This window comes from Heterocephalus glaber, unplaced genomic scaffold, assembly GCF_053883595.1.
Source record: "Heterocephalus glaber isolate CG9 unplaced genomic scaffold, H.glaber_assembly_v1.0 deba00000546, whole genome shotgun sequence".
Taxonomy (NCBI): Eukaryota; Metazoa; Chordata; class Mammalia; order Rodentia; family Bathyergidae; genus Heterocephalus; species Heterocephalus glaber.
This window is the reverse complement of record NW_028258147.1, coordinates 38,204,745-38,226,848: the sequence shown is the minus strand read 5'-3', so window position 1 is coordinate 38,226,848 and position 22,104 is coordinate 38,204,745. Positions and strand designations below refer to the sequence as shown.

Genomic DNA, 22,104 nt, shown 5'->3' with positions numbered 1-22,104 from the left:
ACAGGATGGTACTGGCACCAAGTTTTCAATTGTGATGAAACTGGCCTTTTTTCATCAGCCACCTAAACACCTTTGCTGCCTTGTGTGTGCCATGCTGTTTCTGCTCTGCCATGCCTGTTTGTCATCCCTGCCTTGGAGCTGGCTGATTATGGACTGAAACTTCTAAGAACTGTAAGCCAAATCAACCCTTCCCTGCCATCTCTTTTGAGAGCAAAAATGATGCCCTCTTTCTGGAATGGAAGCAGCTTTGCCCTTAGTTTCTCAGGCAAAAAATCCAGCTGTTTATCAGATTCACTTATTAAACAAGAAGTTGGAGGTATCAGAGGCTTGTTTATATTATGAACTCTAGGCATGATGATCCTTGTGTATTTGCTGCAGTTTCCAAATCCCCGCACAGGTTTGGGATGTGTCCACCCCTAAGCTGAAGTGATGTTCCAAGGGACTACCTCAGACTCCAACTCGTGGGAAAAGAAGACTCATTTTTTGATGGTTGTTATAACTCGAAAACAAAGAAATACTTAGATCCAAAAGGAAGAATTGCATCGTTAGCTCTGCCTGCTAAATAATACTAATTTTTAAATATTATTCTGCAAGCAGACCAAATTTCTATTGATATCTAGCTTGTGGGCTTCTATATGTCTGAATTCAGTTTTCAATTAGAACGTATTTTATTTTTAAGCAAACAAGTATTTTGGAAGATTTTTAAACAATACTTTAGAAAATTCCACTTACATGTTTGAGGGTTCTTGTGGTGATTTGTAACATTTTCAGTAATAAACTCGCGTAACAATGGAAATATTTCCAAATATCCACTGCCAAAATTGTTCTTTGAAAGATTAAATAAAATTGACAAACCCTTAGCCAACTTTATTTTTTTTCTTAAATTCTTTTATTGGTACATATACAATTTTAGGTATACAATATGTTTACATTTATCATTGGGAGCTTGTACCTGAACATGATGTATCTTGGTTCTTATTTTTCCCCCATTACCTGTGTGCCCTTCACCCGCTCCACCCTTCCCTATTTACATAGACTTCATTTCCATTTTTTTTTTCTCTTCTCATAATTTTTCCTTTCCATTTTTTCGTTTTCCAATCTCCTCCCACCACCCCTACCCCTTTGGACCTTTTCCTATTTCAAAGTTTCAATTATTACTTATTAATCCTTTAAATCCTTATTTACACTCTCAGTTTCTCACACTAGAGAAAAATATTCAGTATTTACACATGTGTGTCTTATTTATTTCACTTAAGAGTATGGCCTCCATATGCATCCATTTAGCTATAAATGACTCTAGTTTCTCGTTCTTTATGGCTGAGTAGTACTCCATTTTATAAAAAAACCATTTTCTTTTTTTTTTTTTTTAAACCACATTTTCTTTATCCAGTTTCCAGTTGTTGGGCACTTGGGCTGTTTCCAAGCTTAGCTATTACAAACTGTGCCGCTATAAACATGGGTGCACATATATCACTGTGGTATGATTCTTTTAATTCTTTTGGGAAAATACCCAGCAGGGGAATAACTGGGTCAAATGGGACCTCCAGCCCTAGTTCTTTGAGGTATCTCCACACTGATTTCCATAGTGGTCGCACCAGTCTGCACTCCCACCAACAATGGAGAAGGGTTCTTTTCTCCCCACACCCCTGCTAGCATTTGTTATTAGTATATTTCTTGATAGCAGCCACTCTTTCTGGGGCGAGGTGGAATCTCAGTGTTGTTTTCATCTGCATCTCTCGAATGACCAGTGATGTTGAACATTTTTTCATATGTTTATTTGCTATTTCTACTTCTTTGTCTGAGAAACATCTGTTCATTTCAGATGCCCAGTTTTGAATTGGGCCTTTGAATTGGGGGGGTCTGTTTTTTTTCAGTTTTTTATATATTCTAGATAGTAGCCCTTTGTCTGAGTTACAGCTGCTAAAAACTTTTTCCCACATTGTAGGTTGTCTGTTAGCACTTTTGGTGGTTTCTCTTGCAGTGCAGAAGATTTTTAATAAGATGAAATCACAGCAAGGACCTGAGTTTGATCCCTGGTACCAAAAAAAAAAAAATTAAATCCCAGTTGTTGATTCTTTCTGCTAGTTCCCATGCTATTGAAATTTTGTTCATAAAGTCTTTTCCTATGCCAGTATCTTCAAGAGTTCTATGTAACTTATCTTCCAGCAAGTTTAGTGTTTCTGTCTTAATATTTAGATCTTTAATCCATTTCGATCTTAGTTTAGTGCATGGTGATAGATATGGGTCTAGTTTTAATCTCTGGCGGGTTGAAATCCAACACCATTTCCAACACTATTTATTAAATAGGCTTTCTTTTCTCCAATGAGGGTGGTTAGCTGCTTTGTCAAAGATGAGGTGGCTGAGTATGTCTGAAGTTGTTTCTGCATCTTCTAATCTATTCCACTGATCCTTGGGTCTGTTTCTTTGCCAGTACCATGCTGTTTTTATCACAGTAGCTTTGTAGTATAGCTTCAAGTTGGGTATTGTGATACCCCCAGCCATGTCTCTGTTGCCCAGAATTGCTTTTGCTATTCTAGGTCTCTTCTGGTTCCAAATGATTTTGGATTGTTTTCTCTAGTTGTGTGAAGTATATTGTTGAAATTTCAATTGGGATTGTATTAAATCTATATAGTAGTTTTGGAAGTATGGCCATTTTCACTATATTGGTTCTTTCTACCCAGGAACAGGAATGTCTTTCCATTTTCTTATATCCTCCTCGATCTTCTTTTTCAGGGTGCTGTAGTTTTCAGAGTAGAGGTCTTTTGCTTCCTTTGTTAGACTGATTCCTAGATATTTCATTTTTTTTTATGCTATTGTAAAAGGAATTGTTTCCCTAATTTCTCTCTCAGTGAGTCTATTTGTGTATAAGAAGGCTACTGTTTTGTGTGTTGACCTTATATCCAGCTACTCTACTGAATCTGTCAATTAAGTCTAGAAGTCTTTTGGTAGAGTTTTTTGGGTCTTCTATGCAAAGTATCATATCAGCAAATAATGACAGTTTAACTTCTTCCTTTCCTATCTTTATTTCTTTTATTTCTTTCTCTTTTCTAATGGCTGTGGCTAATGTTTCCAGAACTATATTGAATAGGAGTGGTAATAGTGGGCATCCTTGTCTTGCTTCTGATTTTAGAGTGAAAGTTTTCAGTTTTTGACCGTTTAGTATGATGTTGGCCTTTGGTTTTTCATAGCCTTAATCAGGTTGAGATAAAGACCTTCTGTTCCAATTTTCTGTAGTTTTTTTAATCATGAATGGGTGTTGGATTTTTGTCAAATGCCTTTTCTGCATGTATTGAGATGATCATATGGTTTTTGTCCTTGACTCTGTTAATATAGTGTATTACATTTATTGACTTACGAATGTTGAACCATCCTTGCATCCCTGGGATAAATTGGACTTGGTCAGGGTGTATGATCTTCTTGATGACACTCTGTATTCTGTTTGCCAGTATCTTGTTGAGAATTTTTGCATCTATGTTCATTAGGGAGAGTGGTCTGTAGTTCTCTTTTTGGGTTGGGTCTTTCCCTAGTTTTGGAATCAAAGTAACGCTTGTTTCCAGGAATGAATTTGGAAACCTTGCTTCCCTTTCAATTTCTTTGATGAGGTGAAAGAGTAATGGGGTTAGTTCTTCTTTAAATGTCTTGTAGAATTCAGCAGTGAAGCCACCAGGACCTGGACTTTTCTTTGTTGGTAAATATTTTATTAAATTTTCAATTTTACTCATTGTAATTGGGGTGTTTAGAATTTCTATATCATCTTCATTTAACTTTGAAAATTCATATATATCTAGGAATCTGTCCATTTCTTCTGTGTTTTCCATTTTATTAGAGTACAGTTTCTCGAAGTAGGTATTGATGATCCTCTGGATTTCTGGTGGGTCTGTTGTGACTTCCCCTTTTTCATTCTTAATTGCATGGATTTGTGCCTTTTCTTTCCTTTTTTTGATAAGGTTGGCTAAAGGTTTATCAATTTTAGTTATTCTTTCAAAAAACCAACTCTTTGATTCATTAATTTTTTTGTATCATTCTCTTAGTCTCCATTGCATTGATTTCTGCTCTGGTCTTTATAATTTCCTCTCTTGTGTGAGCTTTGGGTTTGTTATTCTCTTCTTTTTCTAGGAGTTTGAGGTTCTGCATTAGGTTATTTATTTGAGTTCTCTCTGTTTCCCTAATAAGGGCACTCAGTGCTATGAATTTCCCTCATAGAACTGCTTTCATTGTGTCCCATAGATTCCTGTATGTTGTACTGGCATTATCATTTTACTTGTAGAAACTGTCTAATTTCTTCTTTAATTTTCTCTGTGATCCATTAGTTGTTCAGGAAGATATTATTCAATTTCCAGGTGTTTGTGGGAGTTTTGCAGTTTCCATGTTATTGATCTCTAATTTTATTGCACTATGGTCTGATAATATACAGGGGATAACTTCTATTCTTTTACATTTACTTAGATATGTCCTATGAGCTAGCATGTGGTCTATTCTGGAGAATGACCTGTGTGCAGCCGAAAAGAATGTATATTCTGATTTTGTGGGGTGGAATGCTCTGTAAACATCTATTAAGTCCATTTGTTCAATAGCTTGGTTCAGTTCTAGAATTTCCTTGTTAACTTTTTGTCTAGATGATCTGTCTATTTGTGATAGTGGGGTATTGAGGTCCCCAATTACAATTGTGTTAGTGTTTATTTGGTTTTTCATGTCTATTAATATTTGCTTTGTATAGTTGGGGGCATTTGTGTTTGGTGCATATATATTTAGAATTGTCATCTCTTCCTCTTGGATTGTTCCCTTCACAAGGATGTAGTGACCATCTTTGTCTCTCTTAATTAGTTTTGGTTTGAAATCTACTTTGTCTGCAAATAGTATTGCTACCCCTGCTTTCTTCTGGGTTCCTGTGGCATGGAAAACTGTTTTCCATCCTTTTACTTTCAGTCTATGAGTTTCTTTTTGAGTTAGGTGTGCTTCTTGTATACAGCATAATGTTGCATTTTCCTTTTTAATCCATTCTGCCAGTCTATTTCTTTTGACTGGTGAATTGAGGCCATTAACATTGAGAGTTATAATTGATAGATATTGATTTATCCTTGTCATGATGTTTTACTTTTGTTGGCTCTTTTATTTCTTATTTTTTTCCCCTTTCCCTTTAGTGTCTTACCTTGCCTGGTGGCTTCCCCCTGTTGGGCCTCATGAAGTTGTGACCTTCATTGCTTTTTTCTAGGATATTGTTAAGAATTGCTTGTAGTGCTGGTTTTGTGTTCATGAAATTTCTCAGGTGTTCTTTGTCATGGAAGTATCTAATTTCCCCATTGATTTTGAAAGATAATTTTGCAGGATTGCAACAGTCTAGGTTGGAAGTTATTTTCTTTTAGGGCTTGAAATACTTCACTCTAGGCTCTCCTTGATTTGAGGGTTTGTGTTGAGAAGTCTGCTGTGATTCTGATGGGCTTTCCTTTGTAGGTGATTTGTTTCTTTTCTCTAACTGCTTGTAGGATTTTGTTTTTCTGTTGGGTTTCTGGGATCTTGACTATTATGTCTAGATGTAGATTTTTTTTTTGATCATGACTAGTTGGAGTTCTATATGTCTCACTTACCTGTATGTCCAATTCTCTACCTCTGTCTGGGAAGTTTTCCACTATTACTTCTGTGAACAGTTTTTTTATGTCAGTTGTGCTTTCTTCTGTTTTCTCATGGACTCCTATCAGTCTTGTTATTCTTCTTTGCATTGTCTAGCAGTTGTTGGATTGATTTCTTGTGGTCCATTACTATTTTTAAGAAATCTCAATTTTCATGGTCTCTAACCTTGATTCTGTCTTCTATATCTGATAGTTTATCTTCAGATTCCCTTAATCGGCTGTGGATACTTTTAATGGAGTTTTTGATCTCCTGAATATCTGTTTGAATCTGTTTCATGGATTCCATTTCTTTCTTATGTTGGGCGATCATGGTTTCCATTTCTTTCTTATGCTGGGTATTTTTGCTTCCAGCATGTTTCTGAGCTCATCTATTTTTTTTTATCTGTTTCTGTTCTAGATCCTCTAAGCATGTCTTTCACTCTGCTCACCATCTCTGCAGATATCTGGGAGATTATTTCTGCTTTGAATTTTTCTAGGGCCTCATTCATCTGTTTTGTTACTTCCTGTGCTATCAGTTCAGGTTATCCAGGTGGTTGGTTATGGGACTTTTCCATCTCATTTCCCCCAGGATTTATCCTTGGTGGGGTGGAAGTCTGAGTTTGTGGCTTGCTTAACTGTCTTCTCATTTTTGTTTTTGGTACTGTCCTTGGTTTAACTCCTGAGTTGATAGTTTTAAATTGTTTATTGTAGGTATCTTTGTTGTTTGTAATTAGAACCCTTATGGAATGATTGCTTCTCAGAGGTATCTTCCAGATATAGCTGGTCTTTAAGTTTTGAGTCTCTAATGACTCTAAGGCTATCTCAATTTCCTTATACTAGGAATGTTCATGGACTAGATCAATATCAACACCTTAGCCCAAGTGATACAATCAGCAACACCACTGCATCAAGTACATCTTTGAAAATAATATTTTGTGGTAGTTATTAATCTATCACCTTTAGCTGTGTGAATTAAATCAAGACCGAGGACCAACCCAACATATAGTGAATAAACTCTTCAATATAACAACTTTATCCTTTGGGATGGGGAGTTAGAAGGGGTTGGGGAGGGAGGGATAGATGGAAGGAAGGACAGGGGAAGGTTAGCAGTGTGGTCAGAGGACACACGTGAGAAGGAAAAAGAGAATAATAGGAAAATAAAGAAGAACTCTGAATGAGGGCCAGAACAGGAATAAAAAGGGAAGATGAACAATGTGGGAGAGCAAGAGAGTGAGTGTAAGAGAGAGAGAAAGGAAAGAAAAGACAGAAGAAAAGAAAAGAAAAAAGGAGAGAAAAACAAATACTTGCAAAGTGTAGGGAAAAAATTAAAGATAAGAGGAGCAAAAGAAAAGAAAAGAGAAAAAACCCCAAAATAATAAAACTAATTTTGGGAATAAAATATAACCACGAAGATGAAGGGCCTCTTTCAGGGTATGTCTCTGCTGTCACAATAGACAACATGGGTTGCAGTGTGCAGATATAAGTCAATGAGTCTCAGCAAGCTAGTTGCAGACCCATGAGATTCAGGCAGATTTTTGGCTGCAAGTCCCAAGTTGAGCTCCGTGTCCTACTGTAGGATTCAACTCTACAGAGTTGTATTGCAGGTTCCAGCTGCCCTTCCCCTGAAGATAGTCCCAGTCCTGATGGGAGGTGAAGATGCCTCCAACTTACCCAGTATAGTGGTCTGGTGGTCTGGTGTCCTCTGCGTCTTTGTAGTGTGGAACCAGGTAGCTGTACAGAGGAGCGGGGCAGGGGTGTGAAATGGATTGCTGCCAGGGTGCGGGCTGATTCGGCTTGTTCCACGAGACTCAGGGCATTGCTATGGCATCCACAGACCTGCCTGTCTCTCTCTATCCTTTTAAATTCTGTAAAATCTGTGGTAATATCTCCTAGATCTTGATATTGTAATTTTTAAAATGTACAATTGATATTGTGTAATAGGAAGTAAAGGTCTAAAGGAGCAGGGGAAGTGGGAAGGGTAGGGGAAAGGAAAGAAGGGAAAAGAAAAAATATGAGAAAAGGAAAAAAATGGAAAGAAAGTCTTTGCAAATAGGGAAGGGAGAGCTGGGGAAAGGGAAAAAAATAAGAATGAAGATACTCATGTAATGGTACAAGATCCCAATGATGTATGTAAATGTATTTTATACCTAAAATGTACCAATAAAATTAATGGGGAAATAAAATCCATTCATCTATTGATGGCCATATAGGTTGCTCCCATGATTTAGCTATTGTGATTAGTGCTGCTATGAACATGAGTATGTATATATTACTGTAGTGTAACAACTTCAGCTCTTGCAGGAAGATACTCAGGGAAGATACAACTGGATCAAATGGAATTTCTTTTTTTTTCCCATTAAGTTTATGTCTAGGAGACATTACCACAGATTTTACAGAATTTAAAAGGATATAGAAAGCATATTTCAAAAATCTGTTTTGAAATAAATTTGACAACTTCTAAGAAGTACCTTGGAAGACAAATTAATGAGGCTAACTCTGGGGGAAATATAAAATTTGAACAGCACCTATTAAAGAAAGTATATTCCTAGCTTGAAAACCTACCTATAGGACAACAGCAGGCTCATATAAATTTTAATTGATAAATTATATCAAACAATTAAAGCAGAAAAAAGAAGAAACACTTCTCCCCTCATTTTAGGAAATCAACATTGTGCTAATCCTAAAACTGGATAAAGATAATAGAAGAAAAAAGTATGAACATAGATAGAAATTTATTTGACAAAACAAACTATTAGAAGTCAGATCTGGCAGTATGTAGAAAGTGGTTTTGTTATAGGGATGGCAGTGTTGGTTCAGCATTGGAAGATCCACCCCCAAAAGTTATCATTTTAACAGAGGAAAGGAAAAAGCCATATGATCCTTTCAGTAGTTGCAGAAAAAGTATTGGACTAAATTCTACAGCTGTTCATGGTAAAAGCTATCAGGAGGCTAGAAGTAGAACAGAAGCTTCTCAACAGATTAAAGACATGTACTCCATACTTCCAGCGAGAACCCCTTATATGAATGGAGAAGATACAATGTTTTCTCCTTAAGGTGGGGAACAAGGGCAGATATGCTTACTCTTTATCTGTCCATTAAACTTTGAAACCTAGGCCCAACCAAAATAGTCTGGTAATAAAATGACACAATTCGGATAGGATTGGCAAGGTAGAAGCAAAATCTTTATATGTAGATGAAATGATCATCTACAGAGAAAATACTAAGAAATCTCTAGGAGTCCCTAGAACTTTTATTTGAATTTATCAGGATTAGAAAACACAAGGTATATATAAAAGTTCAGGTATATGTATACTTACTATAAATGAAGAATTGGATAGTGAAATTTAAAAGTTATGTAGGAGTACAAAGGACCTGGAAAAGTAAAAAGAAAAAAAATAACAGCATTGGAAGAAATTTATTACCTAATTTTAAGACTTTTCTAAAGCTACAGTAATCAAGGCAATGTTGGCATAAAGAAACACATGCAGATCAATGGAATAAAACAGAGGATCTGGAAATAGAACCACACATATATGGTACACTACTTTTTGAAAGATTATTTAACATTAACATTTTATAGAACATAAACTCAAGAGCAGAGGAAAAGATAATATTTTCAACAAATGATACTAGAACACTGGTATCCATATGTAAAAAATTAACCTCAACCCTTTATTTGCACACATAAAAATAACTTGAAAGGATCTATGAACAAAAATATGAAAGACTACATTCCACCACTCCCAGCCCAGAGGAAGGTGCTTCCCGGTTGCCATCCCACTGCTCCCAGCCCAGAAATTGGGGCTTCTGGTCTGCCATTCCACTGCTCCCAGCCCAGAAGAAGGGGCTTCTGGGCTGCCTTTATACCACTCCCAGCACAGAGGAAGGGGCTTCTGGGCCACCGTTGCACTGTTCCCAACCCAAAGGAAGGGGCTTCTCGGCTGCTGTTCCACCACTCTCGGTGCAGAGGAAGGGGCTTCCAGGCTGCCAAACAGCCACTACAAATGCAGAGGAGTTGAGCCATGTGGGTGCCAACAATACCCTGCCCCTTTCGAAATGAGAAGACATGAAAATAAGTCTCAAAAACAGACTCTCAGATCACCTACAGCAACCCCAAAGGGAAATGAGATGAAACAATCTGATACTCAACCACCTAGACTCCCTGAACTGGAATGGAAGCAAAAGAGGATCTGGAAAAATGAAATCACAAATAATTTCTCAGATAACAGCAGAGATTGTGCTCATAGTGCAAGACATGATTGATAAATCTAGAGAAGAGCTCAGGAACATGATGGAATCCCAAATTAGGAAACAAATGGAAACCATAAAAGAGATGCAAACAGATTTCAGATTTCCAGGAGATTAAAAACTCAACAGAAAATCTACACAGCAGAATGAGCCAATGTGAGGACAGAATTTCAGATACAGAAGATAAGATTGCAATTAGTGACCAGGAAAAGAAAAACTGCTTCAAAATTGTAAGGGACCACGAGAAATCAATCCAGCAGCTGCTAGACGATGCAAAGAAAAGTAACATAAGACTGATTGGAGTCAAAGAAGAAACAGCAGAGAGTGCAGATGACACAATAAAAAACTGTTCTAAGAAGTAATGGCAAAAAACTTCCCAAATAGGGGAAAAGAATTTGACATACAGATAAGTGCGGCATATAGGGCTCCAACTAGCCTTGAACAAAAAAAGCCTGGACATAGGCATATAGTTGTTAAGATTCCAGAAACTCAACCGAAGAACAAAATTTTAAAGAAGTTAGAGAAAAGAAACAAATCACAGAAAAAGAAATGCCCATTAGACTCACAGCAGACTTCTCAATGCAAACCCTCAAGGCAAGAAGAGCTTGGCGTGATGAATTGCAAGCCCTAAAGGAAAACAGCCTCCAACCCAGATTGATGTACCCTGCAAAACTATCTTTCAAAATTGATGGAGAAATAAGATACTTTCATGACAAAGAGCACCTTAGGAGCTTCATGAATATCAAACTAGAACTCCAAAAATTTTTAGAAAATATCCTAGGAAAAGACAACAATGATCACAACCCCAGGAGAGCGAGCAGAATGAATCCATCATTCATGAGAAGAAATTAAACGCAAAGGGGGAGAATCCAACAAAAAGAAAAAGTCATGACAATGATAAGTCAATACATATCAGTTATAACCACCAATGTTAATGGTCTCAATTCACCATTCAAAAGAAATAGACTGGAAGGAATGGTTCAAGAAGCAAGATCCAATAATAAGCTACATATATGAAACACACTTAATTCAAAAAGAAACTCATAGACTGAAAGTTAAAGGGTGGAAAACAATATTCCTTGTGACAGGAACCCCAAAAAAGCAGGAGTAGCTATCCTCTTTGCAGATAAAGTGGATTTTGAACCAACACTGATTAAGAGAGACAAAGAAGGACACTACATCCTTGTGAAGGGAACAATCCAACAGTAAGAGATGACAATCATAAGTATCTATGCACCAAACACTAGTGCACCCAACTATATAAAACAAATACTAATGGACATGAAAAGTCATACGTGAACTAATACAATAGTAGTGGGGACATCTATACCCCACAGTAACAAATAGATAGATCAACTAGACAATAAATAAGTAATGAAATACTAGAACTCAATTGAACTCTTGAACAAATGAACTTAACAGATGTCTACAGAGTCTTCCACCCCACAAAATCAGAATACATATTCTTTTCAGCTGCATATGGTTCATTCTCCAAAATAGACCACATGCTCACTCATAGAACATGTTTACCTAAGTGCAAAGGAATTGAAGTTATCACCTGTATGTTATCAGACCGTAGTGTGATGAAATTGGTGATCAATAGCAAAAAAACCTGCAAAAATTACATAAACACATGGAAATTGAACAACACACTTCTGAATAACCAATGTGTCACAGGGGAAATTAAAGAAGAAATTAGACAGTTCCTTCAATTAAATGACAATGACAATACAACATATTGGAATTTATGGGACATAATGAAAGCAGTCTTACAAGGGAAATTCATAGCAGTGAATACACACATTAGGAAAACCCAGTGAGCCCAATTAAACAACGTGATTCTGAACTTCAAGCTTCTGGAAAAAGAAGAGCAGGACATACCCAAAACTCATACAAGGGAGGAAATTATAAAGACCAGAGCAGAAATCAATGCAATGGAGACTAAAAGAATGATAAAAAAAATTAATGAAGCCAAGAGTTGGTTCTTGGAAAGAATAAACAAAATTGACAAACCCTTATCCAATCTTATCAGAAAAAGAAAGAAGAAGACCAAATCCACGCAATTAGGAATGAAAAGGGTGAAATTACAACAGACCCAGCAGAAATCCAGAGGATCCTCAATACCTACTTCCAGAACCCATACGCCATTAAGATGTAAAACACAGAAGAAATGGACAGAAGCCTAAATATGTATGAATTACCAAAGTTGAATGAAGAAGACCTAAAAATTCTGAACAACCCAATATCAACCAATGAAATTGAAAATGTAATTAAAAGCTTACCGCCTAAGAAAAGCCCAGGTCCTGATGGCTTTACTGCTGAATTCTACAAGATATTTAGAGAGAAACTACTCCCACTACTGTTTAAACTCTTCAATAAAATTGAAAGGAAAGCAATATCCCAAATTCATTCCTGGAAGCAAACATCACCTTGATTCCCAAAGCAGAGAAAGACCCAACCGAAAAACAGAACTATAGGCCAATCTCAGTGATGAACATAAACTCAAAAATCCTTAATAAGATACTGGAAAATAGAATGCAGAAGATCATCAAGAAGATCATACACCCTGACGAAGAGGGATTCATCCCAGGGATGCAAGGATGTTTTAACATACACAAATCAATCAATGTAATATACTATATCAATAGAGTCAAGGACAAAAACCATATGATTCTCTCCATAGATGCAGAAAAAGCATTTGACAAAATATAACACGCATTTATGATAAAAACTCTACAAAAAATAATTGGAATAGAAGGTCTCTACCTCAATCTGATAAAAGCCATCTATGAAAAACCAACAGCCAATCTCATACTAAATGGTCAAAAACTGAAATCCTTCACACTAAAATCAGGAACAAGACAAGGATGTTCTCTATCACCACTCTTGTTCAATATAGTCTTGGAGACATTAGCCATGGCAATTAGACAAGAGAAAGAAATAAATGGAATAAAGATAGAAAATGAAGAAGTCAAATTGTCATTTTTTGCAGATGACATGATACTTTATATCCCAAGAACTCCACCAAAAGTCTTCTAGATTTAATAAACAAATTCAGTAGAGTAGCTGGATACAAGGTCAACACACAAAAATCAATAGCTTTCCTCTACATGAACAACAGACTCACTGAGAGAGAAATAGGGCAAACAATTCCTTTCACAATAGCATCCAAAAAAACTGAAATACCTAGGAATCAACCTAACAAAAGAAATCAAACACCTCTTCTCTGAAAACTATAGCACTCTGAAAAGAGAGATTGAAGATGATATCAGAAAATGGACAGACATCCCCTGCTCCTGGGTAGGAAGGATCAATATAGTGAAAATGGCCATACTTCCAAAACTGCTATATAGATTCAATGCAATCCCAATTGAAATCCCAGCAGCATACTTCACGGACCTTGAGGAAACAATTGAAAAGTTCATTTGGAACAAGAAGAGACCCAGAATAGCAAAAGCAATTCCAAGTAACAGAGAAATGGCAGGGGGTATCCCAACTTGATACTATAGTACAAAGCTACTGTGATAAAAACAGCATGGTACCGGCAAAGAAACAGAACTGAGGACCAGTGGAACAGATTAGAAGATCCCGAAATGACTCCAGACGCACTCAGTCATCTCATCTTCGATAAAGGTGCCAAACACCCTCACTGGAGGAAAGATAGCCTCTTTAATAAATGGTGCTGGAGAAATTGGGTTTCAACTTGCCAAAGACTAAAAGTAGATGGATATCTCTCACCATGCACTAAAGTAAAATCGAAATGGATTAAAGATCTAAATATTAAAACAGAAACCCTGAACTGGCTAGAACAGAGGTTAGGTAGAATTCTTGAAGATATTGGTGTAGGAAAAGATTTTATGAACAAAACCTCAGTTGTCCGTGAATTCATACAATCAACAAGTGGGATATCTTCTTATTAAAAAGCTTCTGCACAGCAAGAGACACCATCAACAGTGTGAAGAGACAACCCACAATGTAGGAAAAAATCTGCTGTTCCTCAGATAAAGGTCTACTATCTAGAATCTATAAAGATCTTTAAAAAAAATCAGGCCCCACAAATTTAAAGACCCAATCCAAAAATTGGCATGAGAAATAAATAGACATTTGTCAGACAAAGAAGTAGAAATAGCAAATAAACATATGAAAAAATGTTCAACATCACTGGTCACTTGAGAGATGCAAATGAAAACAATGCTGAGATTCCACCTCACTCCAGAAAGAATGGCTGCTATCATGAAATCAACCAGTAACAAATGCTGGTGGGGCTGTGGGGAAAGAGGAACCCTGCTCCACTGCTGGTGGGAGTGTAGACTGGGGCAACCACTGTGGAAATCAGTATGGAGAGACCTCAAAGAACTAGGACTAAAGGTCACATTTGACCCAGCTATATAGATTCGAAGCAGGCAGGTATTAAGAGAAAGAAAACAACATGTCGGGGCTGGGGATTTACCTCAGTGGTTTCGCCGCCTGCTGCGCAAGCGGAAGGACCGGAGTTCGATCCCTGGTACCAGAAAAAGAAAACAACATCTCTTGGAGAGTTGGGCTCACACTTCAAGTGCCTGCCCAGACCTCCGGGAGGTTTTCTCTGGCTCCTCCAGGCATTACCAGGACTTTTGTCTACACAACCGACCAACAAATAAGAAATAAAAAATGGTCTTCTTACTGAACTGTGTCCTTCACTGTTGTCCACAACCAGGCACATAATAGCTCCTCAATCTGTATTTGTTGAATGGTTGCCACGTATTCAGAGTATGGTGCTCAGACGACAAATTCAGTAACTCATCTGTGGGAACCATAGTTCTCGTGTGGGTGAATCCTGGCCGCTGCAGAGTCGCAGCTGGGCATCGCCGTTGCCCACTGTGACCTCGCCGCCCCTACCCTCTCCTTGCAGGACCTGGAGCATCGAGGTCACGTCGCGCGGGCCGCGGGGAAAACTACATTTCCCAGCCGACTCTCGGCGCCCGTGCCTTGCGCGGGACGAGTGCCTTGGGCGCGTGCTTCCCCCCCTCCCCGCGCTCACCGCCTGCCGTGCCCCGCCAGGGATGCGGTGGGCGGCGCTAGAAGGCCCTTCTCTCCAGCCAACCGCCGGTGCCCCACTCGCGCGCTCCCCCCGCCGGCGGAAGCGCCCGCGGAGCACAATGCAGCACTGAGGCAGCGCCGCGCTGCAGGTTGCAGCTCCGAGCCTGCGACAGCGGGGCGCGGGGCGCGGTGGGAAGCATGAGCAGCCCCTGAGCGGCGGAGTACCCGGCGTGGCGGGGACGGCGGCACCATGCGGGCTGCGGCTGCGTCCCTACCCTTCGTGCTGCTCTGCGCCCTGGGGACCTGCCCCTGGGTTCGCTGCGGCCCGGCAGGTAAGGTCCCCCCCGTCCCCCCGCGGCTTCGGGACAAACCCTTCCCACCATCTTCGAAGCCCCAGACACATTAAAAAGGGGCGCTCCCATTTCCCAAGTGCACGGGGAGATTTTTTTTTTTTTAATTTTTAAGGGTGGTGAGAAGTGCATCAAAAATACATCTGTGGGGGCGCGCGGGTGCCTTGGAAGCCTTAGGTCAGGAGCCTGTTTTCCTTCTGCAGAAGGAAATGGGGGGAGTGGGAAAGGGGTGCTGTGTTTCCGGGCCGCAATCTTGGATGCTCAGGGCTGGTCCAGGGCGCTCCGGCCGGCGTCTCCCAGCTGGGGTTGGGAGAGGGCGGTGGAACTGGGGCTGCAGAGATGTAGGGCCGCAGGAGGGAAGCGTGTGTGGGGCGCAGGGTCATTATTTTTGCCTTTTTTCTCCACTCCCTCCTGCTCCCCTTTCCACCTGGAAGGAGACGCCTCTTTGACCAAGCTGCAGAGGGGGAACGAAAACCGCTTCCCGGAGCGCCAGAGCATCGTGCCCCTGCGCCTCATCTACCGTTCAGGCGGCGACGACGAAACTCGACACGACGAGCTCAACACGCGAGTACGGGGCGACCCCGGTGGACTGCAGGTGAGGTCCAGGCGGGAGGGGCTGTCGGCTCCGCCCGGCCCACCTGGGACCCCACGTTTGCTCCCAGTTGCCCTGGAGACGGGATGTGTTGGGTGAAAGGAGAACCATCCTAATGCGAGTCAGGCATGGCACTCCCTGCCTGTTCAAAACGAAGGGGGAAAAGACAGAAAAACCCAAAGCAGAGGCTTTGCTGGCGGGGGTTGGTGCCAGCTGCCTCCAGCAGCGCTGTAACCTAAGCCGAGGGGCGGGCAGTGAGGAGATCGCTCACCTCAGCCCCGAAAAATCCGCGCTCAGGGGTGGAGATTCAGGCCTGTCAGGGTTGAATCACTCTTGCCTTGGAGAAGACTTTATAACCCAGCATTGGTACCAGGAAAAATGGGGAAAGACTAACATTCCTAGGAAACCCAAACTGTAAAAATAAGCCAAACTTGAAACTTTTCTGCTTAGATTTTTGAACACCAGAGATGTGCCTACTCATTTTAACTGTCTACAGATGTTCTCCTTCCCCTTTCTTCATCGGCAGCAATCCTCTTGGTGAATTTAGGGCTGTATTATTTATTGAGCATATATAAATTATGTTTTAAAAACCTAATTAGTTTTGTACCTGTGTTTAGATCAATAACATCCATCCACAGATGTGCCAGAAAATTATTTTGAACTTACTGGCTAATATTAGGAAATATTTTGGGGGCCATGTAAATTCTTTTTTTTTTTTTTTTTGCATTTATATACATCAATCTGGGTAGTTTACCCAGCTGTAAGTACATAGTAAGATAGGACTTGTTCATGAAGTTGAAAATTAAATTTAAAAATTAATAACTCCTTAACAGAAAAATGAGCTTTTCAGGGAAACTTCCAGTTGCCTCATAAATATCATATGTATGTGTGTGTATATATATATATATATATATATATATATATGCATATATTTGTTTTTTCCATTGAATTGGGACCCAAATAATGCCTATAGACTATACTTAAGTTTATTTAAAGTCTCATTTATGGTTTCCTCCTTCCATTTCTTTTTTTCCCCTTACAGTTTATTCATTGAAGATATGAGATCTTTCACTGTACAGAGTTTTCTACAGTCTGCTTTTTTTTTTGTACTGGGGCTCGAACTTGGGACCTTGTGCTTTGGAGGTAGGCGGTGGAACCACTGAGCTAAATCTCAGGCCCTATAGTCTTCATTTTGCTAGTCAGTCCTTTAAAGAAACCACAGAGTTTCTGGGAGAGGAGAGGAAGAACAGAAGAAAGTAGAGGTGCAGAAAAAGAAAAACACAGGATTGAACCTAGATACCCTCAGAGTCTTCCCATGCTGGTACCTTCTGCCCTTCTCTGTGTTGTTGAAAGACCATCATTTTTGAAATTTGGTGTGAAATGGTGATTTTGTTGTTACGAATCTGTATTGTAAAAAAATGTCTAAGCCAGGCATGGTGGCACCCACCTATAGTCCCAGCTACTATGTGGGAGGCTGACACTACAGTAAGATTGCTGGAGCCCGTGAGTTGGAGGCCCATCTGGCAACACAGCCAGATATATTCTCCCAAGAAGAAAAGAAACATTCTTTACTGCAGTTACTTCAATTCATATTTTAGTTTTGTCCCAAGTGGCACAGTCAGACCATACTAAAAGTTTATTATGCCATAAGGTCCTAGTAATAATAGTCAAAATAATCACATTTGATTGTAGGTGACCTTGCTGTCCTCAAGGACAGTTTGAAGTCATTTCAATCTTGGAAAATAGCACCATAATGTTCAAAATATTCAATTTCTTTTCTTCTGTCTCAAAATTATACCAAAGGAATTGCATATTTGCTGGCAAAAGGATAAAACTTATTTCTTTAATGGCCAGGATTGGGGAAGATATCACACACAGGGTCTTACTGATGCTTTAATATTGTTAACCCTGAAATTGCTTTTTTTTTTTTAGAATAAGCACCTCTTTTTTTTTTTTTTTTTTTGGTAGCTGACCAGCATAAATTTTCTGTAGCATTAATGATAGGTTACTTGATAGTTTTTTTTGTGTGTGGTCAGCAGATTTCTTTTTGTCAGAAACCTTGATGTCCGTGAATTAGACAGGCTACTTCTCTATTTCTTCCCCTAGAACTGATGTAGTTTCTCAAGTAGTCAGGTGCCAAGGACATAGATGTACATTTTATCATAGTTTGATAACCAGTAATGAGTGGGAAAATGCAGGATGGTATCAAGTTGGCAAGCAGAAGGTGTGCTGTATTTGTATGAATGCATTTATGGACCTGCCAGAGTATGGATGAACTGTACCTAAAATTGGGTTGTTTCATTTGGTAGCACCGAGTCAGCATGACGGTAATTGTCAGCAGTACTGCCTCCCTAGCAGAAAAAGGCTTCTAGGAATTACAACTTCAGAAGTATTTTGCAAGGATAGCACAAAATTGTCTGTCTGTCTGTCTGTCTCCCTCAATATACATTTGTTAAACTAAGTAGTTCAGTATTGATATAGTTTGCTTATCAGTCAAAGGTTTGTTAGACTGCTGTAAATACGAAAAAGACATTTCCCAGTGCATTTTTGTTCTCCTACCAACCTTCTTTTCCAATTAACTAGATACAAGACAGTAAAAATAAAAAATATAGCATTTCCTTTAAGTCTTTTTTTCAAATATACATAACTGTGCCCGGTATGGTCCCAATGCTCAGGAAGGCTGAGGCAGGAGGACTGAAAAGTTGGAGTTCAACCTGGGCAACTTAGTGATTTAACAAGACTTTGTCTCAAAATAAAAATTTTTAAAAAAGGACTGGGGATGTAGCTAAGTGCAGAGACCCTATGTTCAACCCCTAGTACCATTAAAAAAAAAAAAATTACATAGCTAAGTGAAAACAGAGTCCTAGAGAGAAGAGACCTTATATATAATTTTTTTCCTTTGAAATACTACCAAATAATTTTACTGAGTGCAAAAAGGACTAGTCTTTCATCACTTCTTACAGGTACGCAGGACTTTCAATGGCTCTAAGAGTTTATAGGTTGATAAAAATTGTCCCCGTTTTATTTGCTTTCTCATATTGCAAAAACTATCAGGTGTTCTTCTGTTGATTTTAACAGTTAGAGCTCCTGTTAGAAGTACATGGAGAGACTTTTTCTCATGAGTGCATGAATCTGTAAGGTCAGTGGTATTCACAGCTCCCAGTGAGGCCAAGATAAGAACACATTTATCATTAAATCTCATAAAAGTGCAGAGGGTAGGGAGAAGAAGAGAAAAGGAGAAAGCCATGAGGGAATGGTGAGATGGGGAAAGGAAATTAGGAAAAAAGAGAAATACTTCTATAGTATTACTATCTGTGTTGCATGGCACGCTAAAACACTTAACATATGGTAACTCATGTGATTATTTTTATGTGACAAATAGTCTTTTCAGTGCTTGATGTACATTAACTCATTCTTTCCTCACACAGATCACGCATGGCAGGTACTAATTTATCATCTGTAAAACCATAAAGCTGAGGGAAGATTTGAGCTGAAGTACTTCAGCAATACTGTGTTGACTGTGTGCTTAACCACTGTGCAAAACTGGGCTCATGGTAGGAGCCACTGACAGTTATTAAAATGTCACTCAAGACATTGAAATGCCTTTGGCACTGGGATCAAAGGTTTTATGTACTATCCCATTGGAACTATGTCCTTCTTGTAGCTCTTCAAAATAAAAATATCGTAAAGTTATATGAGCTGGGGGTGTAGGTCAGTAGTAGACCATTTGCCTAGTATGTGCAAGGCAAGGCCCTCGGTTTGATTAACAGCACCACACACAGCTGGGTGTGGTGGTACACGCCTGGAATCCCAGCACTTAGGAGGCTGAGGCTAGAGGGTTACTGCAAATTCAAGGCCAGCCTGGGCTACTTAGTGAGTTCAAGGCCAGCCTGAACTACATAGTGAGACCTTATCTCAAACAAAACAAAACAAAACAAAACAAAAGCAAAAACAAAATAGTTCCACCCCCCCAGACTTATGCAAAGAGGTTCATATCTAAAATGATACAGACTCATGCAAAGAGGTCCATAGCTAAAATGATACTTATCTAAAATGATGCAGTGAAGAAACTTACAGAACACAGCAGGGATTCTTGATTTTTACTGTTTTGAAAGTAAAAGTGGAATATATAAAAATATTTGAGGGGCGGCGATTTAGCTCATTTAGCTCAGTGGTTTCGCCTCCTGCAAGAACCCGAGTTTGATCCCTGGTACCAAAAAAAAAAAAAAGAAGAAAAAATTATTTGGTATTTAAAAGGTGAAAGATAGATACCCTTGAAGGTCATGTGTTTTGTTTGTAGATATGTATATGGGCTGTTACATTCTTTTGTTAGATGCAACATTTTTAGTATTTAGTCAACACTTTTTGGTTAAAGTTTCATAAGCAGAAACATTAAATATTAAACAGAACCATATATTCACATGTCCTTTAACACATTGAGGTGATACTCTTTTTTTTTTTTTTGGGTACTGGGGATGGAACTTGGGTCCTTGTGCTTGTGCAGAAGGAGGCGAAACCACTGAGCTAAATCCCCGGCCCTGAGGCGATACTCTTAAGTGAAATAAATAGGACACACTTGTGTAAATACCTAATAGTTTCTCTAGTGTGAGAAATTGAAAGTGTAAATAAGGACTAAAAGGTATAATAGATAATGTGAAATAGGAAGAAAAGGGGCAAAGGGGAAGGGGAAGGGGTAGGGGAAAGGAGAGAAGGGAATGGAATTAATAGGAGAAAATGAAAAAATGGAAACAAAGTCTTTGTAAATAGGGAGGACTGGAGGGGTTGAAGGGAGGGCAGGGGAAGGGGGAAAAATAAGAATCAAGAGAGATTATGTAAAGGTGCAAATTTCCAATGATGAATGTCATTATATTGTATACCTAAAATGTACTAATAAAATAAAAATTAAAAAAAATAATAAAATACCACCAAAGCCCCCCCCCCCCCAAAGTGATAACTTCTGTGATGATCTACTTGGATGTATTTACTTTGATAATAAAAGCACTATAAAGAAAATGTTATGGGGCTGGGGATTTAGCTCAGTGGTTTTGCTGCCTGCTGTACAAGCGCAAGGACCCGAGTTCGATCCCTGGTACCAAAAAAAAAAAAAGAAAAGAAAATGTTAGGAAAAAGAGTTGAAAAATCAGTTTTGTTTTTTGTTGTTTTGGTTTTTTATTTTGTTTTTTGAGACAGGGTCTTGCTATGTAGTTCTCGCTTTGAACTCTTGTTGCTCTCCAGCCTCAACCGAGTGCTGAGATTGTAGGCATGTGCCACCATGCCACCATGCCTGCATGCACAACTCCTTTTTTTTTTTTTTGTAAATAGTTAATGGCTATCATTTATTAGGATTCTTTTTTTTTTTTTGGTGCTGGGATCTAACTCAGGGCCTCTTACGTGCCAAGCAAGTGTTCTACCTCTTGAGTTACATCCCCTGCCAACATGCTGTATTTAAAAAAATATAAATACCTCCTATAAAAGATGATTTCAGATTTAGACTTCTATCTACCTTTGCTTCTGATGTCATCATTTGAGTTCCTTTTAAGATAGAAATCTATTTTGTTTTACCCAGTACAAGTTATTATATATAACTTGATTTTGAAAATAAAACAAAAATGCTGTGCCTTGATCCAGAAAAATCAGCAGATCTAACTGGAAAAAAGAAGGAATATAGAATTTCTTTAGCCAAAACTGTTCAATGTTTGTATTAAAGTTATTTTCAAAATCATGTACATCAGCAAGGGTAAATGAAGACTTCTTTTCCTTTCTAAAAATTAATTTTGTACTTGGGGATTTTAGCATTTAGCAATAGTTGCCCTTTTGTTGCATTTTTTTTGTTCCCAGTAAAGATCATTAGATTGTTTTGTGAAGATGAGAAATTGATTGATATTTTCCTGGAGTTAGACTTCCAGAGCTCTTGTTTTGTAAGTGATTTTGAAATGTTCCACTGAGGCAGAACTTCTGGATGATGGTTTTGTTACAACTCTTACTCTGAATACTATTGCCTCATGTTTCTAGCCTTTACCTCCTTATTTCCATTTACCTCTAGTTTGTCAATTTCTAGTCAGATTTTTTTTTTCCTTCTAAGTAGGCTTATTCTGGAGAAATGACACCCTTTCTTCCACTACTGAGATTAGAGTGTCGAGGCCAGACTGGTACACATAAACTGCTATTTCCCATCCTAGCTTGTCTTAGTTTCTCATTGCTGGGACAAAATACCCGACACCCACAAGTTAAAGGAAGAAAGGTTTATTTAGCTCACATTTTTAGAGGTTTCAGTCCATAGTTGGCTGGC

General features: G+C 38.8%; 1 protein-coding gene across 16 annotated transcripts in view; it reads left to right on the top strand.

Annotated features, from left to right (window-relative positions):
• Window positions 1-14,931: 14,931 nt before the first annotated feature.
• Adam22 (ADAM metallopeptidase domain 22) overlaps window positions 14,932-22,104 on the top strand; it is a 249,300-nt gene continuing 242,127 nt past the window's right edge. For 3 of the 16 annotated variants that reach the window (XM_087204753.1, XM_004862406.4, XM_004862404.4), the window contains exons 1-2: window positions 14,947-15,205; window positions 15,658-15,818. In XM_087204753.1, the coding sequence (XP_087060879.1) occupies window positions 15,124-15,205; window positions 15,658-15,818 (243 nt within the window). In that variant the 5' untranslated portion in view covers window positions 14,947-15,123. Of the gene's footprint in view, window positions 15,206-15,657; window positions 15,819-22,104 lie in introns of all 16 variants that reach the window. The other 13 variants (XM_087204747.1, XM_021242658.2, XM_087204752.1 and 10 more) reach the window with 11 other exon arrangements.